Here is a 22,342-nt window from a genome sequence, read left to right on the forward strand (position 1 = left end):
AGGACTTACATTTCACATTATTGTTTTGTTTGTTTGGTTGTTTGTGTTTGTTAAGTGGAGTAGTGCTCTGATCCATATAGACCTTTTTTAGATTCAATGTGAGAACACTGCCTAGTTAAGTGTCTTGCCCATTGTCACAGAATAGGCATATGGAGACCGAAGGAGGCAATTCCTGGACTGCAACATTAATTTTGATTTTTCTTGTTGTATTGTTGTTGTTGTGTCTTTCGGCTTTTCCCAGTTAGGGGTCGCCACAGTGGAACTCCGGTCCGCTAATGATTGGCAGTAGATTTTTACGTGCCGAGTTGCCAGCCCTGCCGCACAACCTTATATATATATATATATATATATATATATATATATATCTATATATATATATATATATATATATATATAAAAGAATATATTATATAATATATTAGAACTGCAGATCTGCTGTACTTTTAATTGTATGCATAAACACTATGCTTATGTAAATATGTTATGCAATCATATGTTATTGTCTGCTATATTTTTATAACTGAATGTGTAAATATGTTATATATAGTATGTTAGCAACTGCTCTGGAGCTTTTCTCCCCGGGCCTCCACTGAAAATGGACAGCTCTGTCCAGTCAGACCTCCCTGGTAAACAAATATAAAATGTTGTTGTTGTTGTTGTATCTTTCGGCTTTTCCCGGTTAGGGGTCGCCACAGTGGAACTCCGGTCCGCTAATAATTGGCAGTAGATTTTTATGTACCGAGTTGCCAGCTCTGACGCACAACCTTCAATGAAGGTATGTCCATTCACGCATGTCTCCACACAGAAGACTCTTTAGCTGAGAATCGAACAGGACAACATCTTACTGTGAGGCGACAACGCTACTGCAGCACCACCAAATTTAAAATAAAATAAATAAATAAAAATTGTGGGTGAACAACAATCCAGTAAGTTGAATGTATTTACTTATATCTATGCAGAAAAATCTTAGTGAGACCTGGTGTGTCCAGATGCTTATAATGTTAGTGACATTAGTCAAGTCTCATGTCCTCAGACCTATTTTTTCTAAGCAGCCAAAGTCAGTCTTAGTTTTAATCCATTTTTTCCCACCATTTGTAGAAAGAAATAGCTGTGTACTCGCCATAACAATACATCCATCTTGTCCATTTTCATTCTTTCTTAACTGATAGGTGTAGGATCCAACTTGGAACCGATTCGGTCGCTTCTTCCATATACTAATATCTGACTATTGAGCTCCTCCCGTAACCCATAATGCCTTGCCAACCTAACATACCTCAGATCAAGTTTGCTGCTCCCAGTAAACCATGGATAATACTCTAAGGAAGTTAAAAAGGTATAGATCAAAAATATAGAACTGGAGTTCAAACAAGGAACAGAAGTTAGGAGGGTGGGAAGTTGACAAAGAATGAAAATGGACAACATAAATGTATCGTTATGGTGAGTACATAACCTTTTTATCTGATGATGTAATTTTCATTCCTCCCTCAATTGATGGGACAGATCAGCTAGATGAACTTTGGGTGGTCTTCGTGGAAGGAAGAATATTTTGGGGTACTGTGGAGCCAAAGGCAGCTCTGCTGCTAGAGACCAAAAACAGTTTATAACGAGCAATAATAGTATGAGCATTGGACCAAGTGACAGCTGCACAAATGTCATCTACAGATGTTCTTGACCAAAACGGTGAGGAGACAGCAATAGACCTTGTGGAATGAGCTCTAGGAGGCTTATGCAAGGGCAACCCTGTTTTGCTATAGTCAAAAAATGTGCACTCCATTAACCATTTGGCCAGAGTAACTTTAGAAACTAACATGCCCAATCTGTTAGGTGAGAAGGATACAAATAATTGGTTAGTCTTCCTGAAATATTTGGTCCAATGATGATAGGAACAAAGTTGTCTGTGCACATCCAATGTCCCTTATTCAAGAAATTTGAAAAGAAAACTAGGAGGTTAATGATCTGTTTAATATTAGACTCAGAAACTACCTTAGGCAGAAAGGATGGGTTGGTCTGTAAGAAAACCCTGTCTTTTTGGAGAACCAGTTAAGGAGGCTTGGAGAAGAGAGCCTGGAGTTCGGATACTTGTCTAGCTGATGTAATAGCAACTAGAAAATAATTTTCCAGGACAAAAACCTAAGGTCTGTCTTGGCTGAAGGTTCAAAGGGGCTTTGGGTCAGACCTTGAAGCAGGATAGTTAAATCCCAAAGAAGAGTAGGATCCTTTACTGGAGGCCTAAGCAGGAAGTTGCCTTTGAGAAAGGCTTCGCATAATTTAGAAAAAGCTAAGGTGGAATTATTTTCACCAAGATGGAAATATGAAATGGCAGCCAAGTACCTTAATAGTAGAAAAACTAGCCCCTTCATTGAAAATTGAAGCTAAAACTCAAAGTACATCTGGTAAAGGGGGAGAAAGAGTCCGCATTTTTCTTAAGGACCAAGAAAGCAATTCTCCTCCATTTACTTCTGTAAATTTTCCTAGTAGCAGCCTTTTAAGCCAATAATAAAATATGACAGACTGAGAAGGAAAGTTTGGGCTGTCTAGCAATCAGTGGAACCATGCAGTTAGCTTGAGCCCTGTTATGTCTGGATGAAACATCCCAGTTGGGTGAGACAGGAGGTCTGGACTGAGGTCCATCATCCACGACCACAGGAAAGGAAAACAAATTTTACGAGGCAAAAAAGGTGCAATGAGGATAACTGTGCTCTTCAACCATTGTGCTTTCTGTAGAAATTGTAAGCATAGAAGAGACTGGAGGGCCAGTTGTGGGCTAGAACATCTCTTGGTGAATCCCCTGGTGGAAAGACCAATCCAAAGAACCTGTTGCACTTGTTGCTGAGGGGAAAGAAGTGAAAAGGTCACAGCATGGAAAATTCTCTCTGCCAATTTCACATTGAGAAGACCACTCATGAGGCATCAGAGTGGATCTGCTTAGTTTGTTTGCAATGACATTGACCTTCCCCAGTATGTCCATTGCTATGAGAAAGCTGCTGGATGAGACTGCCCATTGCCACACTCTCATTTAATCTCAACGTAGTGGATAAGATCTGATTTTCCCTGTTCATTGATTTATCAGAATACAGACATATACATATCTGAATAGCAATCATCCTCATTGGGAGAATGTCTTGAAAGGCCTGCAACACTAGGAGGACTACTTCATTTCCAGGACATTGATATCCACCTTAGCTTCTTTCGGGGACCGTGTACCTTGAACTGTCCTTCCCAAGTAGTGCCCTTCCGCAGTTTGGAGGCATCAGTGGTCACCGTGACTGTGGGCAGGGGAAGGACAAAAGGATGGCCTATAAGAAACTTCATCCAAGTGAAGCCACCAAAGTCGAGAAAACTTCAGAAAGTACGGGAGGACAGGTGGGAATGCTCAAAGAATAGTGTGAATTCATAATTAATCTGAGAAAAAAAATCTCTACTTTTAGTGGAATTCACCTGATAACTCAAGAGAGAATGAATCTGTTTCTGAAACGATATGACAGCAAATGAGAACTGAGGTATGCTAGGTTGGCTGATTGAGAAGAAGAGACTGGCACTGGCTGCATGCAGGTCTTTGCCCAAGGAGGAGAACTTGCAGATACTCCATTGTGCTCAGAGTTAAGTGCAGCAGGTAGCTCAGTGGTGGGCAAATGATTATTGGCTACAACTTTACATCAAGATTCTGCAGTCCGTGGACATTGGTAACATGAGGAATGTACAATGGGATCAAGCAAGCCATCTGTCCATCCCAAATGAAGATCACCTGACTTAAGTTAGCCACAGGCAAGGTCTTGAAGGATAGAACCAAGCAGATGGAATGCTGGATGGAACACTACTTGCACCTGTATGCCAGAGAGACCATAGCTGTGGAGTGATCCCTGAATGCCATCAAGCCTCTTCCAGCTATGAGTGAACTTGATACTGAACTCAACTTGGAGTAACTCAATGATGCACTAAAAGCAATCTCTTCTGAACAAGCTCCTGGGAAGGATGATATTCCCTCAGAAATCCTTAAATGTGCCAACAGTACCCTATTCTCAGAGCTACATGCAGTATTTTGCTGGAGAGATGGTAGTGTGTACTGCAAGATACAAGGGATGCTAGCATAGTTACTATCTATAAGAGTAATGGTGACAAAAGTGATTGTAACAACTATTGTGGCATCTTCCTTCTTTGTACCATGTGAAAGATGTCTACACATGTTATCATGAAGAGACACCACATTCTTGCAGAGAAAGTTTACCCTGAGTCTCAGTGTGGGTTCAGAGCTGGACAGTCTACTATAGACATGTTTTTTGCTGTTAGGCAGCTACAAGAAAAGTGCATGGAGCAGAACAAACCTCGGTATATTGCCTTCATTGATTTGACCAAGGCATTTGACTTCTTCAGTAGGGAAGGTCTGTTTGCAATTCTGGCAAAGATCAGCTGTCCTCCAGTACTGCTTAACATTATCAGGGCCTTCCATGAAGGAGACCATCATGTATAACGGATCCACATCTGAACCTTTCGAAATTCAGTGGAGTAAAACAAGGGTGTGTACTGGCTCCAACATTGTTTGGTATCTTTTTTCAGTTCTGTTGAAGTTTGCTTTTGGAACTGCTACAGAGGGTAGCTTTCTCCAAATCAGAATGGATGACAACCTCTTCAAACTGTCAAGGCTTAGACCAAAGACCAGGATGCTTAGGAAGTGTCTAAGGGAGTTCCTGTTCACTGATGATGCAGCTATTGTTGCTGACACTCAGCAAGAACTTCAGTCACTCATGACTCAACTCACTTTGCAGATGCTTGAATGGAATTTGACCTCACAGTCAGTTTAACAAAGACACAGATGATGAGCCAAAATATGGGTAATGAGCCATCAATCAGGGTGAGTGACTGTGAGCTGGAGGGTTCATGTACCTAGGCTCTACAGTCTGTGACAACTTGTCCCTTGATAGCTAGATCAAAAAGCACATTGGAAAAACTGCCACAACATTTTCCAGGCTGCCAAAGAGAGTATGGGCTAATAATAATCTCACTGTGCACACCAAGGTGCAGGTTTACACAGCCTGTGTTTTGAACACATTACTGTATGCCAGAGAAACATGAACTCTGCTCTCAAAACAGGAGTGTTTTCCATATGTGCTGCCTTAGGAGTGTACTTGGTATCTCAAGGGAGGACAAGATCTCCAACAGCACAGTGGAGAAGATGGGTACTACCTTTATATGCTTCCTCCTGAAACAAAGATTTATTTGCTGGTTGGGTCATGTCTCACGCATGCTGGATGGCTGAATACCAAAAGGCCTCCATTTTGGAGAGCTGGAGTCTGGAAAGAGGCAGAAAGGGCAACCCAAATTACACTGCAAGGATGTATGCAAGCATGACCTCAGCACTGTTTCCATCAGCATGAACACTTGGTATTTTCTCACCTCAGACAAGATTGCCTGGAAATAGGAAGCGAAGGAAGCTCTCACTGTGTATGAAGCCACATTGGCAAGGAGAGCAGAAGATAAGACAGCTTTCAGGAAGATCTGTGCTCACGATACCAGACCAACATCCACATACTGCTGCTCAGAGTGCGGAAAGGACTGCCAATCCTGGACTGGATTGCAGAGCCACAGACAGTGCTCGAATCAGTCCACTAGAAGGGCAAACCCATGATCCTTTGAGATCAAAGGATGCGTATGATATATACAGGGATCTATGACTAACATTAGATCCACACAAATGTTGACATGCTTAACACTGACACACTTGAATCAATAAAATCACATTGACATGCTACTGTGCATGCTGTGAGGCTAATCCTGCAACCCCACACCCCTCTGCTAACTCTATGCACTAACTATGAGATTGCTTGATCCCTCGAGAAGGGGCATATTCCCCTTCCTCAGAGATCATTTTCTATTGAAAAAAAAATATATATACATACATGTATACACACACACACACACACACATGTATATATATATATATATATATATATATATATGTGTGTGTGTGTGTGTGTGTGTGTGTGTGTGTTTACCCACCCCACCCCACCCCACACACACATATATGAAGTGGAAATGTATCTAAGATCACTTGAGGGAACATAAATTACATTTAAAAACCACATGTAAAATTCCCAGATTTAAGCTCATGATCTCTGTATTTAAATGCTGGCAATTGCAAAAAGAGAATTCTGTGGTGGCATTTCACATCTGTGTTAGTAAATTGTGCCAAATATCATCCAGCAATTTATTACAATGTTAATTAACTTGGGAGAAGTAAAAACATAGATGACAGTGGGCTTGACTGCACTATGAGTTGAATTCTGTAGAAACATGACATGTTGCAATGAAAGGGAGGTAAAATAAATATAATTGCATTAAAAATTCTAATGTCTGATGACATTGTTTTCTTGTAAACTTATGACCTATTTTTCTGTTTGTTTTACAGTTTGCAATGAGATAGATCAGTGGCCACCTCCACTACCAGGGCAAACACTCAACCTCCCAGTGATGGGGATTGTTATGCAGGTATGAGACTACACTGCTTTTTGCAGACATTGCACTAATGTACCCAATGTGCGTGAGCTTGCACACACACACACACACACACACACACACACACACACACACACACACACACACACACACACACACACGCACACACGTGTGTGTTTTTTTGCTTTTATGAGAGCTCACTCATTGTTTCTGCATTTTTTATCTGTTTTGTCTGCGATTTCAGAATTACAGCAAACAGCCAGTTTTGGCCAGGTGTGTGGGTGATCTTAGTCTATTTACTGGTTATTCTGGTATCTGGAGGTGAATTGCTGTGGTGTTTGGAAGCTAGCTCTATTGGTTACAGCTTTAGCTGGTTTATTCATTGTTTCCGTTTGTTTTAATTTGGGCAGAGCTGTATGTAGTGAGGTTGGAATATGCACTTTCATTTTCAGTTTTACCTAATACAGCCTAACTCACTTAAAGTCATGTCAGTAGGAGGGGATACTGCTACATACAGATGTAGCAAGCAGCATGTTGCTGTGCAACAAACAGATCTATGTACCTTGTATTTCATAAGTATCTTCTGGCAGCTCATAGCTGGGCTATGTTCCCAGAGTCAGCCTCTAACTGCTTCATGAACTATAGACCCTACATATACTCAGTGTCCCTACTTTGTGGTTATCACAGTTACTTGTTAACCAAAATTACTTAATTTACTCAGATGGACCTCCATCAACTAACTTAATCTACCTTAAAACCAATAACTGCCTCAGTAACTATAGATCTCGAGTAGACCAGTGTCAGCTAATTTAATTTACCTTATAAGCAGTAATTATCTAAATAAACTATAGAACTCTGAATTTTATTAAGTCCTAAATTCTTTGTGAATCAATTAAGTTCTCCTACTCTGTGGGCAATAGTGCTCCGACTCTATGGACATTATGTAAGGTGAGCCTATGTGTTTCTCCCTCTGTTGGCAGCACTAGGCATCCTTAGGCAGTGTAGTAACTGCATTTTGCTTACAGACAATGAACTCAAGTAAGCACAACTAACTCCGTTTTTGAGAGGTGCAAATATTTAAGAAATATGGATTGCTCACTCTCACAAAACTTGACCTTCACACAAATACTCCACACACTAACTTTCTTCTGTACCACAAAATGTGGTGTCAAAAGATGATGCTGTAGAAAAATCATTGTCAAAGCCTCCCACTAGACCTGTGAAGATTAGGTCTCAGCAAAAATCAAACACCGCATCACTTACAAACACAGCTTCAACAAAAAGCCGCAGAGAGACAAGCAGTCTCAAATTCAATACATCTGACTGTCCCACAAACAAACACATTTTAATGATTGATGACTGTATAGTGCGGCACACTGATTCCCCCTTTCTGTGCTGGATGAAGACAGGATGACACTGAATTGTCGTTCAGGTGCCATGATTTATATCTCAAGGGCCCTTGTGACCCTTACACCAGACAAATATGATTACAGCATTGTAGTTGTACATGTAGGAGTAAACAACTTGGGCCACAAATCCCTGAGAGATATGCAGAGACATGTGAGACCTCTTAATACAAACAGCAAATGTAGGCAAAACTTTGACACTGAGCAAAATTCTTTCTTCTCCAAAATACTCCTACATGCAAACAAAAGATGATTGGCTTTAGCAATTAGCTGACAAGTCGGTGTCATTCTCGGGTGATCCAGTATGTGTCAACATGGAACAAGATGCTTGACCATCCTAGTTACTTCATTAAAGATGTTCTGCATCTCTTGTTCAAAGGCTTCTAGAGCACATACTGCCTAAAGCCTCTGCCGCTCTTGTAGTGCTGTTTTAGACAGGGTCCAGAAAATAAACATTCCAACTTAGCCAACATATCAAAACCTAAACTGGACCATATTAAGGGGGCTCTACTGAGTGCCAGAAGTCCCAACAAGCTGTCTGACCTTCATATACTCTTGCATTTTGAAGGTAGCCATGTGTGTGTGTGTGTGTGTGTGTGTGTGTGTGTGTGTGTGTGTCTGTGTGTGTGTGTGTAATCACTGAAACCTGGTTTATATGTTCAGAAAGTACTCCTTCATACCTTGGTTTTGCACTTATCATTCCTTCAAACCCTGTGATAGCTATGGTGGCATATTCATATTCATTAGACACTATCACCTCCAGACAGAGTCTCAGAGACCCAAAAATGGAATCTACTGAACTCCAACTTACACAAAACAAGACCAGCTATTGGTTTATTGTCTGTTACTGGATACCTTCCATGCCTCTTGAAGTTCATGTACAGTTCCAAAGCATATTAGATGAACTTCCCATTAGAAAAATTGATAATTTTAGAAGTCTTTAATAAACTGGAGTTACTTTATCTCCGGTGTAGGATATGCTCAAAAATATCTTGATTTAATAAACAAAAACTCCATGGAGCAGACTGCCACCATCCCAACTACCATACATAGTATTCTTGACCTAGTACTTACTGATATACCTCTATCATGTACAAGTCCCCTTGTAACTCCCTAACCCATTTAAGTCAGATCATATGTTAGTAATCTTCTCCCTCAAACCATCTAAACCCATTGTAACCAGTATTTCAGAATTCAAAGATTTCAGATGCATACATATCCAACTTTATGATGCAGTCTAGAAATTCACTTATGGCAACATTATCCCAGACATTGCCTTGGCAGATAGGTTTGCAGTGGAGTTTCATACTCACTTAAATAAATGTATAAAACTGGCAGTCCCATGCAGATAAAATATAATAGGAAAATTAAAAACAAACCACCCTTGAGGTCCACTGACATAAATCAAATGTACAGTAAATGAAACAGCTCATTAAAGTATACAGTTGATCAAAAGAACCTTCCAGGTCAAGAAGAGTATCAGAAATTTGACTTTTTAAAAATTAAAAAAATGCCATAATATCTATTAAAGTAACCCAGTAACTTAGGTTATCATCTGAAGCCAAGTACAATTACAAATCCTTATTAAGCCATGTTAGAAATGAATAAATAACACCTAACATTGCACTAGAATCCATGCAAAATGGCACCACGTACTTGGATCCAGTGGATATTGCTAATACACTAGCAAATAAATTCAGTACGAATTTCACAGGAGATGATCATCCAAAGCCCATATATCCCTGAATCTGTAAGGACACCTATCATTACTAAAGAAAATATACTGAAAGTGATGTCCAAGACAAAAAAATAAAATTTCATCCGTGGGACTGTATAATGTAACAGGCTATTTAATAAACAGTAATAAAATACACTGACAGAGCCACTGCATATTAACCTTTAATTAAACAATTTAATTTAGCTATTTAACCTGAGCCTAACAACAGACTCTGTCCCATAAGTATGGTGCACAGCAGTGGTAATGCCACTCCATATGGGCGGTCCCAGTACAGACCAGTGGAATTATAGGCCAGTCAGTCTGATAAATCTCATCTGCAAGGCCATGAAACATATTATAACTGATAAACCTTGATATTAAAAGCCAAGCTTTATCAGACTAGATATGCAACAATTTGCATTTGTAAAAGCTAGATCCTGAATAATGAATCTCATGAACTTCTTTGTTAGGTTAACACAGTACGTTAACAGCAGTCATACTCTCCATATGACTTACTTTAATTTAGATAAAGTATTTGACACCCCCCACTCCCCATGCTAGCATAGATAGTAGACTAAATGCATTGCAAATAGATTCCTGTGGGGTAAGATTGATTCATAAAAGAGTTTCATACCCACACAAATGATTGTCATTCCCATCTAGATCCAAATACAGTGGAAAATTTAAAAGCAAACCGCCCTAGTGGTCCATCAACATAAATACAACTACAATAAAATGAAAAAAACTCATTAGAGTATACAACATATGTCAAAGAAAAAATTAAGAATTTAACTAGCAATTTAAAAAAGACTGTTATACCTACTAAGACAGCCCACGAACTCTAAGAAACAACTCTTAGCAAATGTACAAAACTCATACTAAATGGCACAACCTACTCAGACCAGGTTCCTGTTAGTTCAATGAAACTTCAGCTGTTCGAACACCATATGTTCAAACTGTGAATTTTGAAAACTGATTATCGCAAAGCCGTGGAACACCAAATTCTTTCCCAGGGAAAGAATTTGGTGAGCCGTTTCTGTGGCTTCGCTATTTTCAGCACTGTGGTGGAAAGTTACGGGCTGGGTTCAGATAAGTGTGCGATTGTGTGGACGTTAGGGTTAGGGCACAGGTTAGGTGTTAGGGTTAGAGCACAGGTGTTAGGGTTAGGGTGGGATAGGTGAGTTAGGGTTAGTGAGCGGGTCAGGTGAGTGTGCAATAGTGACGGACCTTAGGGTTAGGGTTTGGGTTAAGGTAAGTGGCTAGATAGTGCATGTACAGTTTAGTGTAGGGTTAAATGTAGGATTTTAAGTGTGTGTGTATGGATTGCTGTTTTTTTGGTGTGCTTGTGTTGTGTGTGTGTTTCCTGGAACAGCAATTTTTTTTCCCTGGGAAAAAAATCGCTGTTCTAAGCATTCGATAGATTTGCACTTCGAGGTTAGAAGTTTGAACGTATGGTATTTGAACTTCTGCCATTTCATCGAAGTGATATAGACCCCTCAGACCTACTGGATATTGTCAGTATACTAGCAAATAAATTTATTGCAAATTTCAAATTCTTCTAAAAGGTAACACAAGCTATTGACAGTAGTGACACTGTCAGCACAGCTTACCTTGATTTAGTCAAGAAATTTGACACCCCATGCTAGCATAATTAATAAATCATATGCATTACAAATAGGCTGCATGCTGTAGGATGGGTCGCTATCTAGCTAAAATACAAAACCCACATGGTGCAGATAGAAGTGGCAGCATTGGAGAACATGAAGGTACCCACTGGTTGCACAGGTCTCAGTGTTGGGACTGTTTGGTATTTACAACTCTGACCTACAGACTAAAAGCCAAGACCTATGGCTAACAAAGTTTGCAGATGAGTGCAAACTGGAAGTCACTGTCACATCTCCCTCTGACACAGTAGCCCTACGGCTGGCCTCGTGTTTTAAAAACTGTCTTAAATTGAATGCTAAAAATTGCAACATTGTTGCATATTCAGACAAAACATACCTTATCATACAGCATTAACAACATCTCAGTTTTTGTTTTATAGGCTGCTCATTGGAGACCTGTTTATTGACTTCCAAGCAATAGGGACTCAGTAATACAGGATCTCTTGTACCTTCACAAATCATACAGACCCATAAACACCAGGGCAAGGGATCTAAACTTGCTTTAGCAGATCAATAAAACAAGGTGGAGAGAGATATTAATTACTCAGGATCTCCCTAACTCTGGAATAGACTCCTCCTATTTGAACCGTGTATCATCTAGGCTCAAAATAAGAACTCAGTGCTCTTACATCTGTTGTCACAGAGTCAGCTAGGTAGCAGGTGTGATGTTCTTCATCTCACATTGCTGCAGTCCTTACTTATGGGTAGTCCGCTGTCCTCGGTCGGCCCGAATACCAAAGTATTAGGCTGATCGCCGGTCATGCGTCGGTCATCAGATCTGACATCAGCAGGGTATAAAAGCGCATGACCTATCCTCAGTCATGGTCCGATGCAGAATTCTGAAATTTTTCGTGTTCGGAGTGCCAGACATACCAAGTTGGTTTTGTTTTTCTTGCCTCAGTTATTTACGGATGTCAGAAAAAGTGAATAATTGTATTTCTTGTGGGAAGCAGATAGAGATTACCACCATAGTTGGGTGTCGGTTTTGTGCTAGGTTTAATAAGCACACTATTAAGAGAAGGCTAGATTGCGCTAGGTTAGTCTTTGGCAAACGGTGTAATTATAATATGGGATCCTCCGAAGACAAATCTGTAAAGCCTAGACAGGATGATTCGTCCATTTCTTAGAGACTGCAGTGGAACAGGTGGATCCAGCTGCAGTTTCTGTTGAGTCTCAGGGGGAAACCTTGATTTTACAGGATGTGGCCTCACAGGAGTCAGGTCAGGCTGAAGGGGCCTCTCAGGTTACTATTCTCCCTTCTTTGCCTAAGGGGTTAGGCCTTCTGCTACTGTTTCTAGGGCTCCTTCTAAGGGCAGGTCTGTTTTGCCTTCTTCTGGAGTTAGTTCTGGTTCTTCAGGGTCTGTACCTAAGAAACATATGCTTAAAATGGCAGAAGATTTGATTACTTTAATTAGAGGTTCCATGCCCCCTCCTGATAAGAGGCCCAGGGTAGAGCCAGAGTTGGAAATTTTGGAGCAGGCCTCAGATGATTCTGAGTCTTCTGCTGAAGATATTCAAGATTTTCCTCCTTATTCGGATTCCGATGCAGAGGATTCTACTCCTTCTGCTTCCCCTCCAGAGGATTTTTCATTTTCAGAAACCTTACACTCTATGAGGGAACATTTTAAGTGGGAAGGACAGGACTACTCAGATTCCAGAAAGAGGCTTAGAGAGTTCTTGTTTCTACCACAGCACAGACCCTTGGCTATTCCTCCTGTTTTGGATGTTGTTCAGGATGTTTTTCGAGGCCTCATTTAATCCAGATTCTATGCCTCCTGCACCAGTTAAACCGGACAAGTATTATAGGGAGGCTCATAAATACCTATATAAGAGTCCTAGGGCGGACCCAGAAACTATTAGTCAGGGGCCTAAGGGTGTTAGGGCTTCTGTTGTAAAGTTCCTCTAGATAAGGAAGCTAGAGCTTTGGACAGATGGGGTAAGAAGGTGTACACCTCTTCTACTTTAGCAATGAGGGCTTTAAATTGCCAGTTTCATATGTTGAAATATCAGAATTTCCTCCTTTCTCAGCTAAAATCTAAAGTGGATGCTTTGGCAGAGGGCATAGAGTGTAAAGAATTGCAAGATTTGGTGCATGTTTCTGAACAGGTGGGGAAACATTCTTTGCAGTGTGGCTTTGATGCTTTGCAGGCTTCTTCTAGAGTGGCTGCCACTGGTTCAGTTCTTCGTAGGCATGCCTGGCTTAGGGATCAGAATTTATCTGAGCATGTTAAGTCTAGAATTCTGGATGCCCTTTACAGTCCGTTTTGTTTGGTCCTCCTGTGGAGTCTGTTTTGAAGAAAATGGAGGACAAGGCTAAGTCTATGCAGACTGTTAAAGATTTTTGCAGGTTCAACCTCCTAAGTTTAGTAGAAATTGGCCTGCTAAGGGGTGGATCTTCTGATTCCCAGTCTAGGGGTAGATCTAGGGCAGAGCTCAGAGTACCTTAGGCCTATAACATGGAGTTCGCCTGCTCAATCTGCTGGTGAGGGTAGGGGCCAGTCCTTTCGTAAACAGGCCCAATGACCTGCATTTTCAGCTGCCAGATTCTTCTTGCCTGGCAGCTCCTTTGGGATTTAATCACCCAAGACAAATGGGTGTTGGACATTATAAACAAAGGTTACAAGTTTTATTTCCATACATTGCCTCCTTTCAAAGGTATGCCAGACGAAGAATGGAGGCTCACAAACAGATTTCATTGCTTCTTCTCCTCAACACTTATTTGGACATTCCAAAGTTCAAAATGTTGACATTACAACAGCTTTTTGCCTCTGCTGGGAAAAGATCACTGGATGGTAACTGGATCTATCTTCATGTTCCTATCAGGCCCAGTTGCAGGAAGTACCTGCGCTTCGAGCTGGAAATTTACTTCAGGATGGAAGGAATACAAATTTATCCTTATTTCAGGATCTAGACACTGTCATTCAGATAATACCTTGCATTCAGAAGGAAATTTCAACATTTGCATATCAACTTGAAGGAGATGTTAGCAGTACAATTTGCATTGATGGCTTTTTGTGGGAGACAGCCCTCAGTTACAACCTCAATCTTCAGACAAGATTTCTACCAGGAGCACAGAACTCCTTAGCAGATGTATTGAGCTGTCATTCAGTTGGAACAATCTTCATGTATATGCCTTTCCACCCATCCATGATCCTGATAAAGAACATAAGACCCCACGTGAGCTCCTACTCCTGCTTGGGATCTCAATTTTGTGTTGGAAGTATTTGTCATGGAAAACTGCTTTTTGTTGGCCATTACTTCTGCAAGAAGGGTTTCTGAATTACAGGCCCAATCCTTCCTTTATGCCTAAAGTGGTTTCTAGTGTGGCCTTGAACCAAACTATTAATTCCCCAAAATAAATATTATTTGAGCAGAACCGGAAACCTGTTTCAAAACAAACTATTTCTAAATGGATTGGGTTTTGTATTTCTTTCTGTTATTCCCATCATGGTAAGGAGGTTCCGCTGGAATCAGACCTCATTCCACTAGAGCTACTGCCACTTCTACTGCCTTTCTAAGGGGTAGCTACAAAGATATTTTGGAAGCAGCCACTTGGAGTTCAGTACATACTTTTCCAAGCATTACCACCTTCCTCTTTATTCTAAGTCTAGGGCTGGATTTCCTAATGCTTTATGATTTTGCCATCCTCCCTTTACCTCTGCTTTGGGATTCTACCCATAAGTAAGGACTGCAGCAATGTGAGATGAAGAACATAGTACAGTTTTGTACCTACAATAAATGTAGATGTTCGGCCGATCCCACTGCTGCAGTCAATTACCCTCCTTCCCTCTGCAGTTTGGCATGGTAATATGGTTTGGGTGATGGTTGTTGTTGGGCATGTTTTTGGGTGGTATCCTGTTTTTTTTAGGGCCTTCTGACATTTGGGGCAAGAAAAGACTGAGGATATGGCTTTTATACCCTGATGCTCTGATGTCAGATCTGCATAAGTAAGGACTGCAGCAATGTGGATCTTCGAACATCTACATTTATGGTAGGTACAAAACTGTACTTTTCTTATACTCAGTACTATCCAAAGTGCTGACTGCCATGCCTCTCTGCTTGGCGTGTTTGCGTAGAGGAAAGCAAACCAATAGAACTATTATAATTTTATTAGTGAAACAGAGGCCTGTGTTTGCTCATCACTTAACTATGCTTAAATGGGGAAAGCAGTATACTTTTTTAAGGTTAGACAATTTATGACACATTTCTGATATTAACTATTTATGAGCACCATAGTATCTGTTTGATGTGTCTACCATAGCCAGTATGGATAAGTACTTTTCAAGTTCAAGTATGAGTAAGTATAAGTTATGCACTTAGGTAAGGGTTCTAATCTCACTGCAGCCAACATGAATTTGTCTAGTCAGAAGAGTCTCTGTGCTGTGGTGCCTACATTAAGTACTATGCTCTGTAAATAGTTAGGTATGGGTTCTGTGGTCAGATGGTATGTGGGTGTGTGTGTTCACCTGGTTGGCATTCAAGAGAGCATTTTACACCATCATGTGGGACACTGCTGTTGCCACCTTCTTCTCACCAGACTCTGCCAATGTCATCAGTTATAAAGGGTTATCCAACACTATAAAAGGTAGACTTGTGCTGTGGTGCTTGCATTAATTACTGTGCTCTCTAAATGTGTGTGTGTGTGTGTGTGTGTGTGTGTGTGTGTGTGTGTGTGTGTGTTCAGTTGGCTGACATTCAACTTGTGTGTGTCTAGTCAGAAGAGTGTAGACGTGTATCCTACAGTCATCAATACAATCCCATGGATTACAAATATTTTGACAGTTGTACATGACTACATATCCACTTAATCCAAGCCTCCCAACATCTCCTTTCAAACATCCAGTGATGATGTCATCCACTATAAATTGTCCAACATTCAAGAGACCACTGTAAATTGTACAGCATTCAAGAGACCATTTTACACTAGCATGTGGAACGCACTACCACCATCTTCTTCTCACCAGACACTGCTGATGTCATCAGTTATAAAGAGTTGTCCAACACTATAAAAGCCAGACTTGTACTTTGTTGCTTGGATTAAATACTGTGCTCCATAAATAATTAGGTAGGGGTTCTCTTCTCACTGTGGTAAGTTGGTGTGTGTGTGTGTGTGTGTGTGTGTGTGTGTGTGTGTGTGTGTGTGTGTGTGTGTGTGTGTGTGTGTTTATTCACTTGTTTAACATTCAAGAGACCATTTTACACCAACATGTGGGACACTGCTATTACCATCTTCTTCTCACCAGACACTGCTGATGTCATCAGTTTTAAAGTGTTGTCTAACACTATAAAAGCCAGACTTGTGCTGTGGTGTTTGTGTTAAGTACTGTGCTTAGTAAATAGTTAGGTAATGGTTCTGTTTTCACTGCAGTCCACTGTGTGTGTATTCAACAGTCACTTTTCTGACGCTTTTAGAGTGATATGCGAGTCCACATCTTGTGACAAATCTCTGCTGTGACAGTAACAGTGTATACTGTGTTGGAAAGTTAGTTTACTCACACGTCGGTGTTCTAATTTGGCAGCAGGCAACTTGCATATCTATACATACGACTATCACTTTTGAGACAATTTTACAAGGGGATGTGACTCCTAATCCATGCCTACACTCCTCCCAACATGTTCTCCTCAGATCTACTTCAGAAGCTCGAAGTTTCAAAACTTTTAACTTTAAACAGCCAAGACCATAAGGCTGAAGTTTTGAAACTTCTAACGTTTTGAATGGACATCGCTGTACAGTGCGGAATGGGATATTTACCATTTTCCTCACTGCAGTATGATCTCAGAGTTGGTATATTTATTTAGGAAGGAGTGTGTTTTTATTTTTTTATTTAATTTTCAAAGTTTCAAAACTTCTATCCTCTGGTCTTGGCCATTTTAAGTTTGATGTTTTGAAACTTCAAGCTTTAGAAGTAGGTCTGTTCTCAACATACAGTGATGCTATCATACAGCAAAAAGTGCAGTTTGGCAGCCTTACAGTCAGACATATGTGGTGTTGCTACTATGATGTTACATGGCATTCATATTCTATGCCTACCCATGTGTAATGTTCACATTAGATCTAGTCTACTGCTATGTGTATGTATTGGGTGGTACATTATGCTGATTTTATGATCTTTGTTATTGCTCTTCATTTCATGACTACTTGGGGAGCCTTCCATGTAGCCCATGCATCCACCATCCTCCTTTTTCCTCTAGCCACATGACATCCTTCCTGCAGAGGAGTGGATGATGCCCTCATGTTAAATATGCATACACACATCATGAAACAGAGTCCTTCCATGAGCCTCTGCAAGCCATCTCCAGACCACTGCGTGTGTGATTGCTAATTCTGTCATGGTGTGGTGCACATGTCCCATATGGACAGTGACAAGATGGAATGCATTCCATCAAATATACACATACATACAACAGTCTTACTGTCTTCCATAATATAGATATAGGGAGTTTTTTTGCATGTTACAATAACGGCTAGGATTTCATGTGATGGCCATTAGCCTAACAGTGTCCTATGACCCAATGAGTATTTGGTATGTCAGTGTTCCTGCCATTGACATGTGCTATATTGAGGTGTGGCTGTACAGTATGGCTACAAGAGGTTATTACAATTTGTGACGAGCTAAGGTATTGATGGCCATTGCATTACAAGCTCCTTCTATAACAGCTGTAGTAATATACCTCCTGAGAACTGTTGACATGGAATGATACACTTATGTATATTGGTGGCATATTAGGACAAGTATTGTTACATTGAAGCCAATCACCCTTCTACACAGTTCACAATCAGCAATCACAGTGACCCTTTTGCAGTATGCCATAGGTTTGCATGTGTATACATAACATCATTAAGTGTTCTGAAACAGACAATATATATTCACATTGATTACATAGTCACATAATTCTTGTCTCGTACACATGTTGTTATGCTGTGATATACACAACCAATGTATCACATGTTTTGATTCAGTTTCAAGCTTTTGGAATTCATTGTATGTGCAGTTGTTTTGCTGTACCCAAGGATTATTGGAGTGGTAGCAGCACCATTGTGTGACTATTAGCATCTGTTTCAGGAAATGTTCTGCATGAGCCACAAATAACTAATCTGTAGTGAGTCCTGATGTGGCATCATGCCCCTCAAACACAGCTTGCCCATAAAACACATATAGGCATATGTTGTGCAATTGATGTAAGTAGCTGACATTGATACAGTATGACTGTGTGCATAGTGCCAGTGTGTGGAATGTGAATGACCAAGGTTGTATTTGGTGGTCTTTTCACAAATAATTTTTTCCAGTAAATGTGAAATGTTAAGTGGAACACACAAATAAGCACAGATCTGTGCCACCAGACATACCCAACCAGAGGAAATAGAAAAACTGCTAGCTGAAAGTTTGTCTCACACATCACCACCTTTCCCCAGTAGCCATCAGCTAAGGTATACATGCAAACATTACTCAGTTTTTATTCTGAGGAGGTCAGCTCATTTGTGTGCTGTCTATGACTGATAACGCAGCATCAATGAGCCCTGACACCATCACAGGCTGGCTGTAGAGTGACTCAAAACATGAACCTACCAGACATAGTTGGATCCAAACTTTAGTACAGCTTCCAGATGGCCTATGTTCCCATAGAAGAGTGTACATCAAAATGCATCCTTCTGACTGGGGGGGGGTCATCACCTTATGCATACATGTAAAGATCCATCCTGACTCTTCTCATCTGTGAGGTAGACCAACAAGTCATCGTGCACCTTCTCTAAAAGGGCACAGGTAATATCTCGACTGTGTACCAAACACATCAGGCAACATCATGTCTGTTACATCTCTTCAGTGTTCTCAACATGGTCACCAAGGGCATGCATGATGACAACACTATTATCCTGCATAGCTTGACCTGACAATGGCATTTGACACAAATCCACACTGAGGTATTACTGCTAAACTGTTACAAGTGGCCATAAACACATATATAAACATGTGGGTAGACCACTGGATCACGTACATGACAGGTAAATATGTTGAAGTGTGTCAAGTAACCTATATCTAGAGTCCACTGATCAGGTCCATACCTCAGGGCTCTGTGGTAGGCCCTTTCCTGTTCATTATTTGAGTCTCAGATGTAAAGAATGGCTTATACATCCTTTGTCCAACCAGCTTTGAGGACTGCAGATTGTGGACAGTCATTGAATCCTAGTGTGGTATTGGTATAATACAAACAGAATCAACACACACAAAAGATTACTGCCAAGCTATGGGAACGCAGTAGATGAAAAAAATTCATGGGGGAATAGTTCCGTTATAAAAACAAATACTCAAGCTAATTATAATATAGACAGCACACCCCTATGAGCAGACTAAGTGGTATGTGACCTGTGTACTCAGGTAAATGGTATGTGGAACATCCACCAGCATGTGCCCACAGTGGTGACTACTTCCTTGTCTCTAACACAAATCCTGTGTATGTGCGGGACATCCACATCAAAGGGCATTATAGTCCCATAGTTCTCAGCCCGCATCACACCAATAACTGAGTACAATGCACCCTTTTCCATGTACCTCACAACACATCTTCTAGGGATGAGTTACTCAAGTGCACTGCATTTAATTTACCACAGTGAGCTCACACACATCTTATTGGCCATACATATGTATTCTTTTTGTTGCATAAACATTAGTGTTTGATGTTGCAGAAGCCCCATCAAAGTGTTATACAAGATGCATGTGCAGTATGTGTTCCTGTGAAGCACACAGTAAATGCATGGCTGACTGACAACACTGATAGCATGGGTTGCATTCATGACAGTGTGGATTTTGCCATATGTATGCCATGCACACCTGTCAACTAGCCAGAATTACTCCTAATTTCAAATACAGGTATAACAGTGTCCATCCTAACACCTCCAGTAGATGTTACATTTTGAGGAAGATGTGCTTGATTCCCCTCATAGATTGCTAACAAATTGTGACATTTGTGCAAGTGTGTTCTTGCAGAACAATCTATGATCACTCACAATCACATATGTTATGTCAAATAGATGGGATTAATGGTGGTATTATTTTGATATTGTCCATGATTGTGTGTGCTTCTGTATACTGTTATCCATGAGCCTATGCTGTCATTTACATTCATATTCATGTAACGTATTTTGCACAGCTTCACAATACGCATTTAACCCTTGCTGTATATACTGTCTCAGATATATGTCCTCTCCATTGATCATGTCAGGATGCTTATATCACAAAGAATCCTCTCCACTGATATGTAGTAACTGTGTAGTGTGTACTGTATCATGTAGATATGTGATTAGTGTTCATGCTACAACTGTCTTCATTGACATGCCCTCATCTGCTGTACATTACCATGTTTCACCTGTCCTATTCCCATATTAATTTCTGCAATTCATCTGTGCGTCTCTTTTCAATATACACATTTTCCTAACTATTTATGTATAATACAGTTTATGCACCCTTGCTGATCATATACACAACTTTTATTCAATATGCCTGAAACAGGTTTCCACACTACACTGCCCTGTATGCACTTTTATGTAATGTGTTGGAACTGTATACATTGCTTTATTAATAACCCTGGTAGTCATTTTGGCTTTCTGCACAATCCCGTAGACCTTGTTTGCCTATAAGTAAACAGGTGTACATGTCTGCAGGTGTTCATGTTGCTTTACTTGGTTTCTTGGACAGCAACAGTGTTATGACTCAACTGCCAGATAAATGTCACATAGCTGAGAAAATACCTTTTTAGGTTCTTCTGTTATACTTTTAGCATGACTGCATAAGTAACAATTTTAATTTACACATTTAATTCTGTTGTGACTCTTCTTCTCTAAATTTAGTTTTAGGTTAACTGCTATAAATAAATCACCTGTTTTTCTCTCTGTCCTCATCTGTTTGATATTTGACATATTTTTGCTTATATAAGGCAAAACTTGAAGTCTCCATTCCATGCCACAGAGCTTCCATGGTAAAACACACAGTTTCTCAATTTGACAGAACTGTGTATCTTTGCTTAAGCCAGAAGGTTGCATATTAAGTATTAATACTTTCAGCTTTGAAAGTAGCATTAATTATTTCCGCTTGAATATATGAGATAGACACCATTTTTTAACACTTCTCATTGTTTTGTGTCCTTTTGTGTTTGATAATCCCCAAATGCATTGACCTTTGCTGAATCTTAAAATTAATGTTGAAATCTCCCCCAGTAATTTGAACAAGTGTGAACTTCATATGAGGAAAAAAGTGTCAGTAGTACCCAGCATTCCTGGCACCAGTGGAATACTTACTTCCAAAGTGTCTTTAATTATATAAACTAGGTTGTATATGCTACGCCAGAACTATGCTTCGAGGGGACACAGGACTGATGTGCTGTCAGCTACACATATACATTTCTATAGCACCATTTTTTTATTGTGTGCAAAACGTGGTGTTTGCTCTCTGAAGCGTGTTTGTTTTGTGACATTCTCTTTCTTTTTTCACTCTAAAGGAAAGAAAAACTATTTAGTATTCTCCGGTGCCATGAATTACATTTCCTACTCATTTGTGCCAGCATTGACCCATGGCTCCTGAAGCTCACTCTTTGATCTATGCTTTACTGATTTTCATTTAGTATAAACTACTTGCTCACATGCTTATCATGGGGTGTTGCATTTTTTTGTCATTGTCCTCACTGGCTGATAAAACGCTTGCTAGAATGTTGTTTTTTGTGTGTGCTTGCAGCATTCCACTTAAACACTTTCTTTTAATTTTATGTTATTTTCTGTGCCATTCCACCTGCAGATTTGTGCATTTCTTCCTCTGTCACTTTTTTTCCCCTGCTTCACTTCCATTATGGAAGACCCATTCTAAAGAGTAGGGGAACATTTGCTTTGACTCTTGCCCAAATTGATACAGTTCACAAGAAATGGTATCCTTACTGGTAGCTAAAGAAGGTTTAGATTCATTCACTGGTCTTTCCTGGTTACCAGATGAATGAAACTTAAGCTCCACTGCTCTTCTGACTACCTTTCTGTGGGAGAAAACCTGTTCAAATTTACCCCAGGCTGCTGCAGCATTAGACAGGACATGTGACTTTTATGTGTTCATTAAACGTTACTTCTT

At 40.2% G+C, this 22,342-nt stretch overlaps 1 protein-coding gene across 1 annotated transcript in view; it reads left to right on the plus strand.

Annotated features, from left to right (window-relative positions):
• Positions 1-22,342, plus strand: part of DENND6B (DENN domain containing 6B) — a 1,114,433-nt gene that overhangs the window by 783,626 nt on the left and 308,465 nt on the right. The window contains exon 7 of the mRNA XM_044088568.1: positions 6,404-6,483. Within this exon, the coding sequence (XP_043944503.1) occupies positions 6,404-6,483 (80 nt within the window). The remainder of the gene's footprint in view (positions 1-6,403; positions 6,484-22,342) is intronic.

Source organism: Protopterus annectens, chromosome 11.part0 (genome assembly GCF_019279795.1).
Source record: "Protopterus annectens isolate FY-2018-M chromosome 11.part0, PAN1.0, whole genome shotgun sequence".
NCBI classification, from domain to species: Eukaryota; Metazoa; Chordata; order Ceratodontiformes; family Protopteridae; genus Protopterus; species Protopterus annectens.